This window comes from Saccopteryx bilineata, chromosome 2 (genome assembly GCF_036850765.1).
Source record: "Saccopteryx bilineata isolate mSacBil1 chromosome 2, mSacBil1_pri_phased_curated, whole genome shotgun sequence".
In the NCBI taxonomy this organism is placed as follows: Eukaryota; Metazoa; Chordata; class Mammalia; order Chiroptera; family Emballonuridae; genus Saccopteryx; species Saccopteryx bilineata.
Genome location: NC_089491.1, coordinates 371,985,553 through 372,000,211, shown reverse-complemented (window position 1 = coordinate 372,000,211; position 14,659 = coordinate 371,985,553). Strand labels below are relative to the sequence as shown.

The 14,659-nt window shown below is 43.4% G+C and overlaps 1 protein-coding gene, 1 non-coding gene and 1 pseudogene across 2 annotated transcripts in view; 2 read left to right on the top strand and 1 right to left on the bottom strand.

The window, feature by feature from the left end:
* The window catches only part of BRCA1 (BRCA1 DNA repair associated), a 70,281-nt gene that overhangs the window by 41,912 nt on the left and 13,710 nt on the right, over positions 1-14,659 (bottom strand). Inside the window, exons 4-9 of the mRNA XM_066263526.1 lie at positions 11,763-11,840; positions 8,643-8,731; positions 7,255-7,394; positions 4,058-4,160; positions 1,119-1,164; positions 91-161 (exon numbers count right to left, since the gene is read on the bottom strand). Coding sequence (XP_066119623.1) covers positions 91-161; positions 1,119-1,164; positions 4,058-4,160; positions 7,255-7,394; positions 8,643-8,731; positions 11,763-11,840 — 527 coding nt within the window. The remainder of the gene's footprint in view (positions 1-90; positions 162-1,118; positions 1,165-4,057; positions 4,161-7,254; positions 7,395-8,642; positions 8,732-11,762; positions 11,841-14,659) is intronic.
* Positions 1,493-2,478, top strand: LOC136324994 (small ribosomal subunit protein uS5 pseudogene; annotated as a pseudogene).
* Positions 3,229-3,335, top strand: LOC136327888 (U6 spliceosomal RNA). Its single transcript, XR_010729947.1, has one exon. It is a non-coding gene; the product is annotated as a U6 spliceosomal RNA (small nuclear RNA).

Sequence of the window (14,659 nt, the reverse complement as noted above, 5' to 3'; positions counted from 1 at the left end):
GTGCCTAGATGACGCTCTACTCACTGAGCAACCCGGCCAGGGCCCCATTTTCTCTTTAGTGCCTTATACGTTGGGAAGACTTGCCATTACCCTTTTTTGCAGGATTCAAACTGGCTTCAGCCATGGCTTCTTGAGGGGTGACTTGTAACAATTCATCTACACTGCAGGGAAAAGACAAATGTCTTCATGAGAAACACTAGTTACATGCTCAGAGTGGTCAAGTAAGTGAGATACAGTATTTTAGCTTCTTTAGGTAGGATGGAAGTAAGCTGATCAATCTGACGCACTTTTGGAAATCTGCTCTCTCCTTTAATAACTGCTAGTCAAAATGGAAGGACCAAAGACTGACACACAGTCTGTCTTTGGAGTGTAGAACATTGTTTATGGACATGCAAATGAGAACCAAAATTTAAATGACAGTCCATTTAAATACAAACAATAACCAAAAGACAGTAAAGCAAAAAAGGAAAGAAACTCCCACAAAACTTAAAAGTGTATCTTAATGAGAATGCAAGAAGAAAGATACCTAAACAAAGGGAGAACTGGGATAAAACAGACACCCCAGTAGAATGCAAAGAATGTACCATTCTGATACTTTGCATCCTGTGCTCTTTTCAGGCTAAAAACTACTTCTTCTCAACCGAGAAAATATGAAAAAATCATTTGCAAAAAAAATCTGATTAGCAAGGACACCATTATAATTCCTACAAAGACATTACAGATCTTACGGATTCTGATGGAAAGTAATTTGCCAGGTAACACAGTTGGAGGCTGCTTATAGATTAATGTATAACTTATATAGGTAAAGTCTGAAGGATAGATAGAATTGAGTCCTCTAATATTTTCATCAGTCTGGCCTGTGTCAGTACTACTGTACACCAGGAACAAAGCTAGAGCAGAGAACTATCTGCTGAAAGCAAGGCTGTGAAGAACTATTTTGAATTCTTTTTGGAGTCTTTACTGAGAAACCAAACAGAAGGATATTTTCTCAGCTATAAAATGAGATTAAAGTGGATGGTCTATTCCAATGCAATAATTCTAACCTAAAAAAATACCAATCCTTAATATTAACTAAGTACAAAAATACCAGTTTCATAGACGAGGGCTCTCTGACTCACCTGTAATAACTTGCCTTATTAACTGTATCTTCAGAAGAATCAGATCCTAAAAAAATCCCCCAAATAACAAACAAATCAATAATAGGATTTTTATTGAAAGGGTTCAACTCAAAAAAATGTACTTTTTAAAAGATATTCATTCAAGAAATATTTACTAAGCATCCACCATATGGAAGAGACAGTGATACATATGCCAAGCAATTCAGAGAAGTAGTTGTAAGCACAGGCTCTGAAGCCAGAATTCCTAGGTCTTAATCATGGCTCTGCCACTTACTAGCTTCACGACCATGGCAAAATTTCTTAACCTCTCTCTGACTTAATTTCTTCTGTAAAATAAATATAACAGTAACAATGTCAGAAGTCAGGCCTCTTATATGAGTTTTATAAAGTAAAGTATACTTAGTGCCCCAACTACACTAAGTGCTACTAAATATTTGCTATTATAATTATTTTATTTTTGTGACACAACTGTGTCAAAAAAAAAAAAAAAAAATCCTAGCTTCATTTCTGAGGAAACACCAAATGGACAACGATGCAGGAGAGAGCCTGGAGGCCCGAGCAGCTTCCATGGAGGATTTGGCAGTGGCATCCAGGTCTGAGGTCGCGGCCAGGGTCAAGGTCAGGAAAGGCTACAGAGCTCATGGACGCAAGGCAGAGAACAAGGAGTGAAATCCTGTCACCAAGCTGGTCCACATGGTCAAGGTCATAAAGACAAGTCCCTTGAGATCTATCTCTACTCACTGCCTATCAAGGAATCTAAGATTATTGACTTCTTCTTGGGGGCATTCCTGAAGGATGAGGTTTTGAAGATTATGCCCATGCAAAAGCAGACATGCACTGGAAAGAGGGCCCAGTTCAAGGCATTTGTTGCCACTGGGGACTACACTAGACATGCTGGTCTGGGCATTAAGTGCACAAAGAAAGTAGCCACCACCATCTGTGGGGCCATTGTACTGGCCAAGCTCTCTATTGACCCTGTGTGGCAAGGCTACTGGGGGAACAAGTTCAGCAAGCCCTACACTGTCCCTTGCAAGGTGACTGGCTGCTGTGGCTCTATGCTGGTACGTCTCAACCCCACCTCCAGGGGCACTGGCATCATCTTAGCCTGTCTCCAAGAAGCTGTTGCTGATAGCCGGTATCCATAGCTGCTACACCTTGGCCAGGGGCTGCACTGCCACCCTGGGCAACTTCACCAAGGCCACCTTTGATACTGTAAGACCTACAGCTCTCTCAACCCTGACCTCTGAAAAGAGAATGAGTTCACTAAGTCTCCTATCAGGAATTCACTGACCATCTTGTAAAGACCCACACTAGAGTTTCTGTGCAGAGGTCCCAGGCTTCTACTGTGGCCACCACATAATTTTGTACAAGAAAAATAAAGTGGGCCCTGGCCAGTTGGCTCAGTGGTAGAGTGTCGACTCAGCATGTGTAAGACCTGGGTTCAATTATTGGCCAGGGCACACAGGAGAAGCACCCATCTGCTTCTCCACTTTTCCCCCTCTCCTTTCTATCTCTCTCTCTTCCCCTCCTGCAGCCAAGGCTCCAGTGGAGCAAAAAGTTGGCCCCAGCACTGAGGATGGCTTCATGGCCTCCACCTCAGGCACTAGAATGGCTTTGACTGCAACAGAGCATCGCCCCCTTGTGGGCATGCCAGGTGGATCCAATCGGGCGCGCTGAGGAGTCTGTCTCTCTGCCTCCCTGCTTATCCCTTCAGGAAAAAATAATAATAATAAAAAATAAACTGAGCCTGACCAGGCGGTGGCGTAGTGGATAGAGCGTCGAACTGGGATGCAGAGGACCCGGGTTCGAGACCCCGAGGTCGCCAGCTTGAGTGCAGGCTCATCTGGTGTGAGGAAAAGCCCAACAGCTTGAACCCAAGGTCGCTGGCTCGAGCAACGGCAAGGCACATATGAGAAAGCAATCAATGAACAACTAAAGTGTTGCAACACGCAATGAAAAACTAATGATTGATGCTTCTCATCTCTCTCCGTGCCTGTCTGTCCCTGTCTATCCCTCTCTCTGACTCACTCTTTGTCTCTGTAAAAAATAAATAAATAAATAAATAAATAAATAAATAAAGTGAGTTAAACCTGTTAAAAAAAGACATGCCGTGCTCGCTTTGGCAGCACATATACTAAAATTGGAACGATACAGAGAAGATTAGCATGGCACCTGCGCAAGGATGACACACAAATTCGTGAAGCGTTCCATAAATAATAAAAATAAATAAATAAATAAAAAGACATGCCTAGGAACTTTTGACTTTAAGAGGAGAAAATATATAAAGTATTTTCAAGTGAATCTAAGTGCTACGGTCAACATACAAAGGTGCTTGGGAGCCCCAAAAGAGACCACTCTTTTCTATAATAAATATATTCTAAAGAATATGACAATTAGAGAAAACCATCTGAACTGAGCCCAGCTCTTCTTAAAAGTCTTTCTAGTCTAGTACAATTTATCTTAGATCCTTCTAAATTCCGTACCCAACCCATCATGTTCTTTCTTATCCCTACTTTCCATCTTTCTAAAGTATAGTAAGTCCTCACTTAACAACACCAATTGATTCTGCGACCAAGCAAAACAACATATAACAAAACCAATTTTACCAAAGACTGACTGATATAAATGAGATGTAACATTCCATTGGCATCTCATCCACGTTATAACAAAATGACATCAAAAGAAACCTTATTCAAGGATCTGGTATATATTTATACATACTTATAACCAGACATCTTTCTTTTGCTCTCTATAAAGCAAGGTTCTTCAAGGTAAGAGCTGCATCTTTTACATTATTTATAAACACACCATAAGGCTAATAGTATTATTTTATTTGTGCTTTCCAAAACTCCCTGCTATTGTGTAAATTATGACCAAAGTTTCTGGTAAAACTGTAGCACAAAGAATCTATTCTAAACTAAAAAAAACTTGAGACTTACCCAATTCAATGTAGACAGACTTCTTCTGAGACTGTACCTGCTCCTTTGTTCTCAGTGATTTCATAATTCCAAGGTTAGAGAGCTGGACACTAAAACTGGTTTCCTGCTAAGAAGAATGATCAACTAATTATTGGCCAGTTCTCTGCTTTTTTTCCCTGAAGAGGAACTCAAGGTCATGGACAAAACAAATGGACCATTATAAATTAGCTACACTTTATGACAGCTAGAAAAAACACTTGGCAAAGTACACACTAAAATGTTTAAGTTAGATTCTAATGGTATGGATATTTCTTCCTCTTCCTGTTGTTTTAAATTTTTCCAAACAGAATATATATTATCTATAATTTTTGAAGTATAAGAAAATCATATTTTGGAGCTAATACTATAGAAAGGGTGTAAGATTCATTCAGTATACATTTCCAATCATATCAGATAACAGGGTTGAAAATTAAGATAAAATAAATTTTAAAAATGCCTGACTTGTGGTGGTGCAGTGTATAAAGCGCTGACCTAGAACACTGATGCCGCCAGTTTCAAATCCCAGGCTTGCCTAGTCAAGGCACATATGAGAAGCCAACTACTATGAGTTCATGCTTCCCTCCCCTCCCCACCTCTCCTTTCTCTCTCTTTTTATTTCTCTTTCTCTTTAAAAAAAAACAATAAACAATGCTGACTAGGCGGTGGCGGTGGATGGAGTGTCGAACTGGGATGTCGAGAACCCAGGTTCAAGATCCCAAGGTCGCCAGCTTGAGCACGGGCTCATCTGGTTTGAGCAAAGCTCACCAGCTTGGACCCAAGGTCGCTGGCTTGAGCAAGGGGTTACTTGGTCTGCTGAAGGCCCACGGTCAAGGCACATACGAGAAAGCAATCAATGAACAACTAAGGTGTCGCAACAAAAAACTGATGATTGATGCTTCTCATCTCTCTCCGTTCCTGTCTGTCTGTCCCTATCTATCCCTCTCTCTGACACTCTGTCTCTGTAAGAAAAGAAACCAGTGGCCCTGGCCGGTTGGTTCAGCGGTAGAGCGTCGGCCTGGCGTGCGGGGGACCTGGGTTTGATTCCCGGCCAGGGCACATAGGAGAAGCACCCATTTGCTTCTCCACCCCCCCGCCCCTCCTTCCTCTCTGTCTCTCTCTTCCCCTCCCGAAGCCAAGGCTCCATTGGAGCAAAGATGACCCGGGCACTGGGGATGGCTCCTTGGCCTCTGCCCCAGGCGCTAGAGTGGCTCTGGTTGCAGCAGAGCGATGCCCCTGAGGGGCAGAGCATCGCCCCCTGGTGGGCAGAGCTTCGCCCCTGGTGGGCGTGCCGGGTGGATCCCGGTCGGGCGCATGTGGGAGTCTGTTTGACTGTCTCTCCGTTTCCAGCTTCAGAAAAATCCAAAAAAAAAAAAAAAAAAGAAAAAAGAAAAGAAACTAGTAAACAAAATCTTAAGAAAAAAATTTTTAAAGGATAAATGAAAACATTAAAAGGCTAGAAATCATAAAATCATTCAGTGTAAGAAAAAATATTCAAAAACTGAACATTACTCCAGTGAAGAGTCCTTCAAGAACTTCAACATCTACTAAAAAATGAATGCTGGTATCACAAAAACAATTATTTTTGAGATCTTCATCATTCATTCAAATATGAGTCTCAATAGGGCAAATCCCTCTAAAAAGATATATATGTATAGTAGACATATAGGTCTATGTTATTATTTTTTTTAATTACACCTATTAAATTGAAGCAATTTTCAAATGTAAAAACTGATTTTTTTCAGGGAACTTTTCAGAGGAAATAAAATACACTTTCTCATGCCTGGAGAACTTCCATAAAATGATTATTATAAAAACTAGTAAAAAATTAAAGTAAAAAAAGCTTAGCCTGAGCAGTAGTGGCAACCTCAGTGTTGACCTGGAACACTGAGGAACCAGGTTCAAAACTTGAAGTTGCTGGTTTGAGTGAGGGCTCTCCAGCTTGAGCACGGAGTTGCCGGCTTGAGTTCAAAGGTCACTGGCTTGGCTTCAGTCCCCTATCCCCCACCCAAGGCACATATGGGAGGTAATTAATTATCAGCTAAAGTGACGCTACTATGAGATGATGCTTATCTCTCTCCCTTCTAGTCTCTCACACTCCCCTTCTCCCTCTCTCTTATAAAAAAAAAAAAGGCTTAAAACCATCAGTGACCTTGTGGCCATTTTAGACAAGCATCAGGATGGCTAAAGCACTATGGCAGGGGAAGGATCTGTACTGTATGGTTTCTCTTGACCACACCAGGCACACAGAACTCTCTAAACTCATTTATCTATCTTTATTTATTTATTTATTTATTTAATTCAAGCAAGAGGAGGAGAGAGAGAGAGAGAGACTCCTACATGCGCCAGGATCTACCTGGCAACCCCAGTCTGGGGTCAATGCTCTGCATACCTGGGGCCCATGCTCGCAACCGAGCTATTTTTAGCACCTGAGGCGGAGCTCCACAGAGCCATTCTCAGCTCCTGGGACCAACACACTAGAATCAATTAAGCCATGCCTGACCTGTGGTGGCGCAGCAGATAAAGTGTCAACCTAGAATGCTGATATTCTCAGTTTGAAACCCGAAGCTTGTCTGGTCAAGGCACATATGAGAAGCAACTATGAGTCGATGCTTCGTGCTCCTGGACCCCTTTCTCTTTCCTCTAAAATCAATAAATGGCCTGACTTGTGGTGGTGCCGTGGATAAAGCGTCAACCTGGAAATGCTGAGGTCGCCGGTTCGAAACCCTGGGCTTGCCTGGTCCAGGTACATATGGGAGTTGATGCTTCCAGCTCCTCCCTCCTTCTTTCTCTCTGTCTCTCATTTTTCTCTCTCTCTCCTCTCTAAAATGAATAAATAAAAAAATAAATAAAATCAAGAAATAAAATCTCAATAAATAAATAATAAATTGAGCCATGGCTGTGGGGTTGGGGGTGGGGGAGGATGAGAGGAGAAGCAGATGGTCACTTCTCCCATGTGCCCTGATTGGGAATCAAAACCAGGACTTCCACATGCCAGGTTGACGCTCTACCACGGAACCAAAAGGTCAGGGCATCTTACTCTTGTTCATTACATTACAACACTTGTCCAACCACTTAATTTGCCATCTTACCTTGTTTACTGATTTTTTACATTTAGTACATTTGCTGATTTACAATACTCAATAAAGAGATTTTGCCAGAATAAATGAAAACAGATTTACCAAAGTAGTATTTTCAGGTTGACTCTGTCGAAGTTTCATGGCACGGTTTCGGTAGCCCAAACTCTGGATGATAGAAACTTCCTCCTTTAGATTCTCAGGAGCATTATTTCCCTGTTTTGGAAAGCTGTAACTGTTTGCAACTGTGAATTACAAGGGAAAATATTATTTTTATAACTGTAAAAATGTACTAATTGTAATCAGACCAATAGAAATCCTGTGCATGCTCTTTGTTGTATTAAGACAAACACATTAGCCCTGGCCAGTTGGCTCAGTGGTAGAGCGTCGGCCTGGTGGCAGGAGTCCTGGGTTCAATTCTTGGCCAGGGCACACAGGAGAAGCGCCCATCTGCTTCTCACCCCTCTCCCTCTCCTTCCTCTCTGTCTCTCTCTTCCTCTCCTGCAGCCAAGGCTCCATTGGAGCAAAGTTGGCCCAGGCGCTAAGGATGGCTCTATGGCCTCTGCCTCAGGCGCTAGGATGGCTCTGGTTGCAACAGAGCAATGCCCCAGATGGGCAGAGCATTGTCCCCTGGTGGTCATGCCGGGTGGATCCCGATCGGGCACATGCAGGAGTCAGTCTGACTGCCTCCCCGTTTCCAACTTCAGAAAAATACCAAAAAAAAAAAAAAAAAAAAAGACAAACACATTAAAAGTTACCCATAATTTTTTAGAGTAAACTTTACAAATTCTACTCCTAGGAAACAAACATAGAGTGTAAAAGTTATTTCTACTACTTTTTTCTACCCCAATACTAACAAATTTACCTATTAATACTATAGCTCACTGACTCTAAGATTCCAACAATGTAACAAGCACCATTATTCTCTGTACATTAAGAAAACACACAATTAAACAATGACACACCACTGATGGTCAATTGTCCCCAATTTTGGAGACCTTAAAATGTCAAAAACATCCATCTTAGGTTAGATAAAATAAGGTGTGCCTGACCAGGCAGTGGATAGTGTTGGCTAGAGACGCAGAGGACCCAGGTTTGAAACCTTGAGGTCGCCGGCTTGAGTGTGGGATCATAGACTCAAGCCGGCGACCTCAAGGTTTCAAACCTGGGTCCTTGAGGACATGACATGATCCCACAGTTGCTGCCTTGAGCCCAAACGTTGCTGGCTTGAGAAAGGGGTCACTGGCTTGGCTAGAGCCCCCGAGTCAAGGCACATATGAGAAAGCAATCAATGAACAACTAAGGTGAGCAACTATGAGTTGATGCTTCTCATCTCTCTCCCTTCCTGTCTGTCTGTCCCTATCTCTTAAAAATAAAACAAAATAAAATATAAAGTTCTTATCACCTATTCATAGGAAATAATTGCACAAGCTCCTCCTGAGTTTTAACGACAGCCACTTGAGCAGTTGGCCCTGGGGCTATACCATACTTACACTGCAATCCTGTGTCAAGTTCGAAAGCATGAATGATTTTCAATAGCTCTTCAACAAGTTGACTAAATCTTGTACTTTCTTGTAGGCTTCTGAAATGAAATTTAGAGACACACTTAGCAATTAATTATCAACTTTATTTATTTATTTTTTTTGTATTTTTCTGAAGCTGGAAACGGGGAGGCAGGCAGACAGACTCCCACATGTGACCGACCGGGATCCACCCGGCACGCCACCACAGGTCAGGCCAAGTCACTCAGCTATTTAAAGAAATAAATGAATTATATTGCCGTACAACGTCAATTGAGGCAAAGGCCACGGAGCCATCCCCAGCACCCGGGCCATCCCTTCTCCAATGGAGCCTCGCTGCGGGATGGGAAGAGAGAGACAGAGAGGAAGGAGAGAGGGAGGGGTGGATAAGCAGATGGGCTCTTCTCCTGTGTGCCCTGACCGGGAATCGACCTGGGATTTCCTCACAATGGGCCAATGCTGTAGTGCTGAGCCAATCAGCCAGGGCAGGCCCTCGTTGCCTTTTGCTAATACTTCTGAATGGTGCAAAAATTTGCAATCTTAATATATAAGGGCGCATGCAGGAGTCTGTCTCCCACACATCTAACTTTGGAAAAATACAAAAAATAAAAATAAAAATAGGCCCTGGCCAGTTGGCTCAGCGGTAGAGCGTCGGCCTGGTGTGTGGGGGACCCGGGTTCGATTTCCAGCCAGGGCACATAGGAGAAGCGCCCATTTGCTTCTCCACCCCCCCCTCCTTCCTCTCTGTCTCTCTCTTCCCCTCCCACAGCCAGGGCTCCATTGGAGCAGAGATGGCCCGGGCGCTGGGGATGGCTCCTTGGCCTCTGCCCCAGGCGCTAGAGTGGCTCTGGTTGCGGCAGAGCGTCACCCCTGGTGGGCGTGCCGGGTGGATCCCAGTCGGGCGCATGCGGGAGTCTGTCTGACTGTCTCTCCCTGTTTCCAGCTTCAGAAAAATACAAAAAAATAAATAAATAAAATAATAAAAAAATAAAATAAAAATAAAAAAATTCTCCTTTTTCCTGCCTGACCAGGCGGTAGCACAGTGGACAGCAGTATGTCCTGGCTGGGAATCGAACCCGGGACTTCCACATGCCAGGCTGACGCTCTACCACTCAGCCAACCGGCCAGGGCCTCAATTATCAATTTTTAAGGACACTAAAGTAAAAAATGTAAACTAGTAAAAAATGCAGCACAGTAGAAAAACTACATATATTCAAAGAACAGAGCTGCTAGTGACATAACATAATCAAAACATCCTTGATATCTGTATTAATTTTATGTTTTTTGCCATTCAAGTCTATTAAAACCCTATGATTACCTAAAATATTACTCTGAATACATACTAGATATAAATCTACTGCACAGAGAACTTACTGTTCTTCTGAACCCCATCCACCCAACCTTCTACTTCCAGGTCTCAGTGATTTCTGCCAAATTATGATTATATTATTTCAAAAGCACAGATAGACGACAATGTCGAAAGAAAGATTTTGATCTAGGACGTTGTACGGCAATATAATTCATTTATTTCTTTAAATAGCTGAGTGACTTGGCCTGACCTGTGGTGGCGGAGTGGATAAAGCGTTGACCTGGAATGCTGAGGTTGCCGGTTCAAAACCCTGGGCTTGCCCAAGGCACATATGGAAGTTGAAGCTTCCGGCTCCCCCCCCCCCAATCTCTCTCTCCTCTCTAAAATGAATAATAAATAAATAAATAAATAGCTGAGTAACTACAATGTGCCAAACACTGGAAAAATAATGTCAACTGAGACAAAGCCAGTGTCCTAATAGAACTTAAATCTTGTTCAGAGGGATGCACAATATACAAATACTTTTTTTGTGTGTGTATAAATAATAAAGTAGAAATTAAATGTGGTGTTGGCCGGCTGACTCAGTGGTAGAGTGTTGACCTGGTATATGGATGTCTCAGGTTCAATTCCCAGTCACGGCACACAGGAGAAGCGATCACCTGCTTCTCCACACTTCCTCTTCCCCTCTGACTCTCTCCTGCAGTCATGGCTTTATTCTTTCAAGTGAGTTGACCCTGGGTGCTGAGGATGGCTCCCTGGTTCTATCTCAGATGCTACAAATAGCTCAGTTGCTGAGCAATAAAGCAGTGCTCCATTTGGGTAGAATATTGCCCCATAGGGGGCTTACCCAGTAGATCCCAGTTGAGGCACATGCAGGAGTGTGTCTCGCTGCCTCCCCTGGTCTCATTTAATTAAAAAAAAAAATTAAATGTGCAGGAAAGAAAAATAAAAGATTTAGTAGACAACGGGGGCAGGTGGTACAGTCCTAGTTTAGATAAGACTGCAAATTTTTGCACCATTCAGAAGTATTAGCAAAAGGCAACAAGGGCCTGCCCTGGCTGATTGGCTCAGCACTATAGCATTGGCCCATTGTGAGGAAATCCCAGGTCGATTCCCAGTCAGGGCACACAGGAGAAGTGCCCATCTGCTTATCCACCCTTTCCGCACTCCTTCCTCTCTATCTTTCTTCCCCTCCCACAGCCAAGGCTCCATTGGAACAAAGTTGGCCCGGGTGCTGAGGACAGATCCATGGCCTCCACCTGAGGCACTAGAATGGCTGTGGCTTCAATGGAGCAATATCCCAGATGGGCAGAGCATCGCCCCCTGGTGGGTATGCTGGGCATCCCGGTAGGGCGCATGCAGGAGTCTGTCCCCCCACATCTAACTTCGGAAAAATACAAAAAGTAAAAATAAAAATTCTCCTTTTTCCTGCCCGACCAGGCGGTAGCAGTGGATAGAGCATCGAACTGGGATGTGGAGGACCCAGGTTCCAGACTCTGAGGTCACCAGTTTGAGCCCAAGGTCGCTGGCTCGAGCAAGGGGTTACTCGGTCTGCTGTAACCCCCCGGTCAAGGCACATATGAGAAATCAATCAATAACAACTAAGGAACCGCAACGAAGAATTGATGTTTCCCATCTCTCTCCTTTCCTGTCTGTCTGTCCCTATCTGTCCCTCTCTCTGACTCTCCCTTTCTCTGCCACCAAAATAAATAAATAAATAAATAAATAAAATCTCCTTTTTCCTATTTTTGCTTCCAACCTCCCATCACTACCCAATTACATACCTTTTGGTTATATCATTCTTACACAAAGGACACTGTGAAGGCCCTTTCTTCTCGTTGAGAAGTTTCAGCATACAAAATCTATAAATTATAAAAAATAAAAAGAACAATTCAAGTTACCCTTTTTTGTAGGGAGAACATTTAAAAGGCAAATAGCCATGAAAAAATAATCTCACAACTATCATTAAGAGTCATTTTAAAGGTAATGGTAGGTAAATTACAACCAATGGCTTTCTTTAATTGTTTTTAGATGCTGCATAAGCAGAAAACCAAACTACATATGCAATGATCTATGAAAACTGAACTTACATGCATATGGCTTACTGTTATGACCAAGTAAGACTTACTAACAAGTTAATATGGGCATGTTAATGATAATTATTTCATGCTGCATAATCAGGATATAAAAGGCAAGTAGTTCAAGTAAAATGATTATAAATAGCTTAAAAACTCAGCACCTCACTATAAAACTACAGTAATCAAGACAGAGTGGTACTGGTATAAGGATAGCCATATACATTGTTGAAACAGAAATAAGAGTTCAGAAATAAACCTATTCATATAGGTCAACTGATTTTCAACAACGGCACCAAAAAAATTAAAAAGTTAATCTTCAGGGCCCTGGCTGGTTGGCTCAGCAGTAAAGTGTCGGCCCAGCGTGTGGAAGTCCTGGGTTCGATTCCCATCCAGGGCACACAGGAGAAGCGGCCATCTGCTTCTCCACCCTTCCCCCTCTCCTTCCTCTCTATCTTTCTCTTCCCCTCCCGCAGCCAAGGCTCCATTGGAGCAAAGTTGGCCTGGGTGTTGAGGTTGGCTCCATGCCCTCTGCCTCAGGTGCTAGAATTGCTCCCACTGCAGTAGAGCAATGCCCCAGAGGGGCCGAGCATCGCCCCCTGGTGGACATGCCAGGAGGATCCCAGTCGGGCGCATGCAGGAGTCTGTCTGTCTGACTCCCCCACGTTTCTCACTTCAGAAAAATACAGAAAAAAACAAAAACAAGGTTAATATTCAGCTACCTGTAACCTTTTAAATGCTGGGATTTTATTTTTTAATTTTTTTAATTCATTTTAGAGAGGAGAGAGAAAGGGAGAGAGAGAGACAGAGAGGGAGAGGAGAGACAGAGAGAGAAGGTGGGGAGGAGCTGGAAGCATCAACTCCCATATGTGCCTTGACCAGGCAAGCCCAGGGTTTCGAACCGGCGACCTCAGCATTTCCAGGTCGATGCTTTATCCACTGCGCCACCACAGGTCAGGCCTAAATGCTAGGACTTTTAAATTGTTTCACAAAAGTATCAATCTATGAAGAAACTGGTCCTATACTACAGATAGTTTGGGAAGCTTCACTCTAGAGGCCAGAAAACTAAAAATTCAGGAAGCAGAGCCTGACCAGGAGGTGGCTCAGGGGATAGAGTGTCAGACTGGGATGCAGAGGACCCAGATTCGAGACCACAAGGTCGCCAGCTTGAGCGCGGGCTCATCTGGTTTGAGCAAAAGCTCACCAGCTTGAGCCCAAGGTCGCTGGTTCGAGCAAGGGGTTACTAGGTCTGCTGAAGGCCCATGGCAAGGCACATATGAGAAAGCAATCAATGAATAACTAAGGTGTCGCAACGACAAACTGATGATTGATGCTTCTCATCTCTCTCCGTTCCTGTCTGTCTATCCCTCTCTCTGACTCTGTTTCTGTAAAAAAAAAAAAATTCTGGAAGCAGAGATAAAGCAGTGCTGCTCTGGCACCTGACCCAGGAGAGGGGTCTGAAGAAGCAGAGAAAACTTTTGGAAACAGATCTCAGCCAGTGGAGTGAGATGAGAAGGGGAGAGACACAGTGGAAATGGGCTCTGGCTCCTTCTTAGGACAGATAAATGTGAAGAATAACACAGAATGCGGAAAAAGTTCGGGGCCAGCCATCTGGTAACTAGTGCTGAGGATATTCCTCCAAAGTGAACAGGTTCCCTCAGCTCCAGCCAGGCCTCATTACCCTTAATGCAGATGCTTTTCACATTTTTTAGGTTATAAAAATATGCTAAGAATATAATGAAAATTATGGACTGTCTCTCCTGAAAATTGTACATGCCCCTAGATTTTAATACAGTTGAACTTAAAATATAATTCTAGAATCTTCATGAAAACCAACAAATCCCAAGTTAAAAACTCTTGAAATTTAAAAGTTCCTGAGGACATACATAAGAAATTAATCAGTCTGACCAGGTGATGGTGCAGTGGATAGACCATCATACTAAGATGCAGAGGACCCAGGTTTGAAACCCCAAGGTCACAGGCTTGAGCACAGGCTCACTAGCTTGAGTGCGGAATCACAGACATGACCCCATGGTTGCTGGCTTGGGCCCAAAGGTCGGTGGCTTGAAGCCCAAGGTCACTGGTTTGAGTAAGGAGTCACTTGGTCTGCTGTAGGCCCCCAGTCAAGGCACATATGAGAAAGCAATCAATGAACAACTAAGGAGCTGCAACAAAAAAATTGATGCTTCTCATTGTTTTCCCTTCCTGTCTGTCCCTCTCTCTTTCTGTCACAAAAAAATAAAAGAAAAATAAAAAAGAAATTAATCAATGTAGTTGTTCCTGGGGAAAGAGGCGAAAGGCAGAGATTCTGTGCTAGTAAACTCATTACTGTGGATATGGCTTCCCTTTTCAATGGACAAAGGAAAAAGACTGGCCCTGGCCGTTTGGTTCATCTGTAGAGCGTCGGCCTGGCATGTGGAAGTCCCAGGTTTGATTCCCAGTCAGGGCACACAGGAGAAGCGCGCATCTGCTTCTCCACTCTTTCCCCCTGTCTCTCTCTTCCCCTCCGTCTCTCTCTTCCCCTCCCACAGCCAAGGATCCATTGGAGCAAAGTTGGCCCGGGTGCTGAGGATGACTCCATGGCCTCCACCTCAAGCACTAGAATG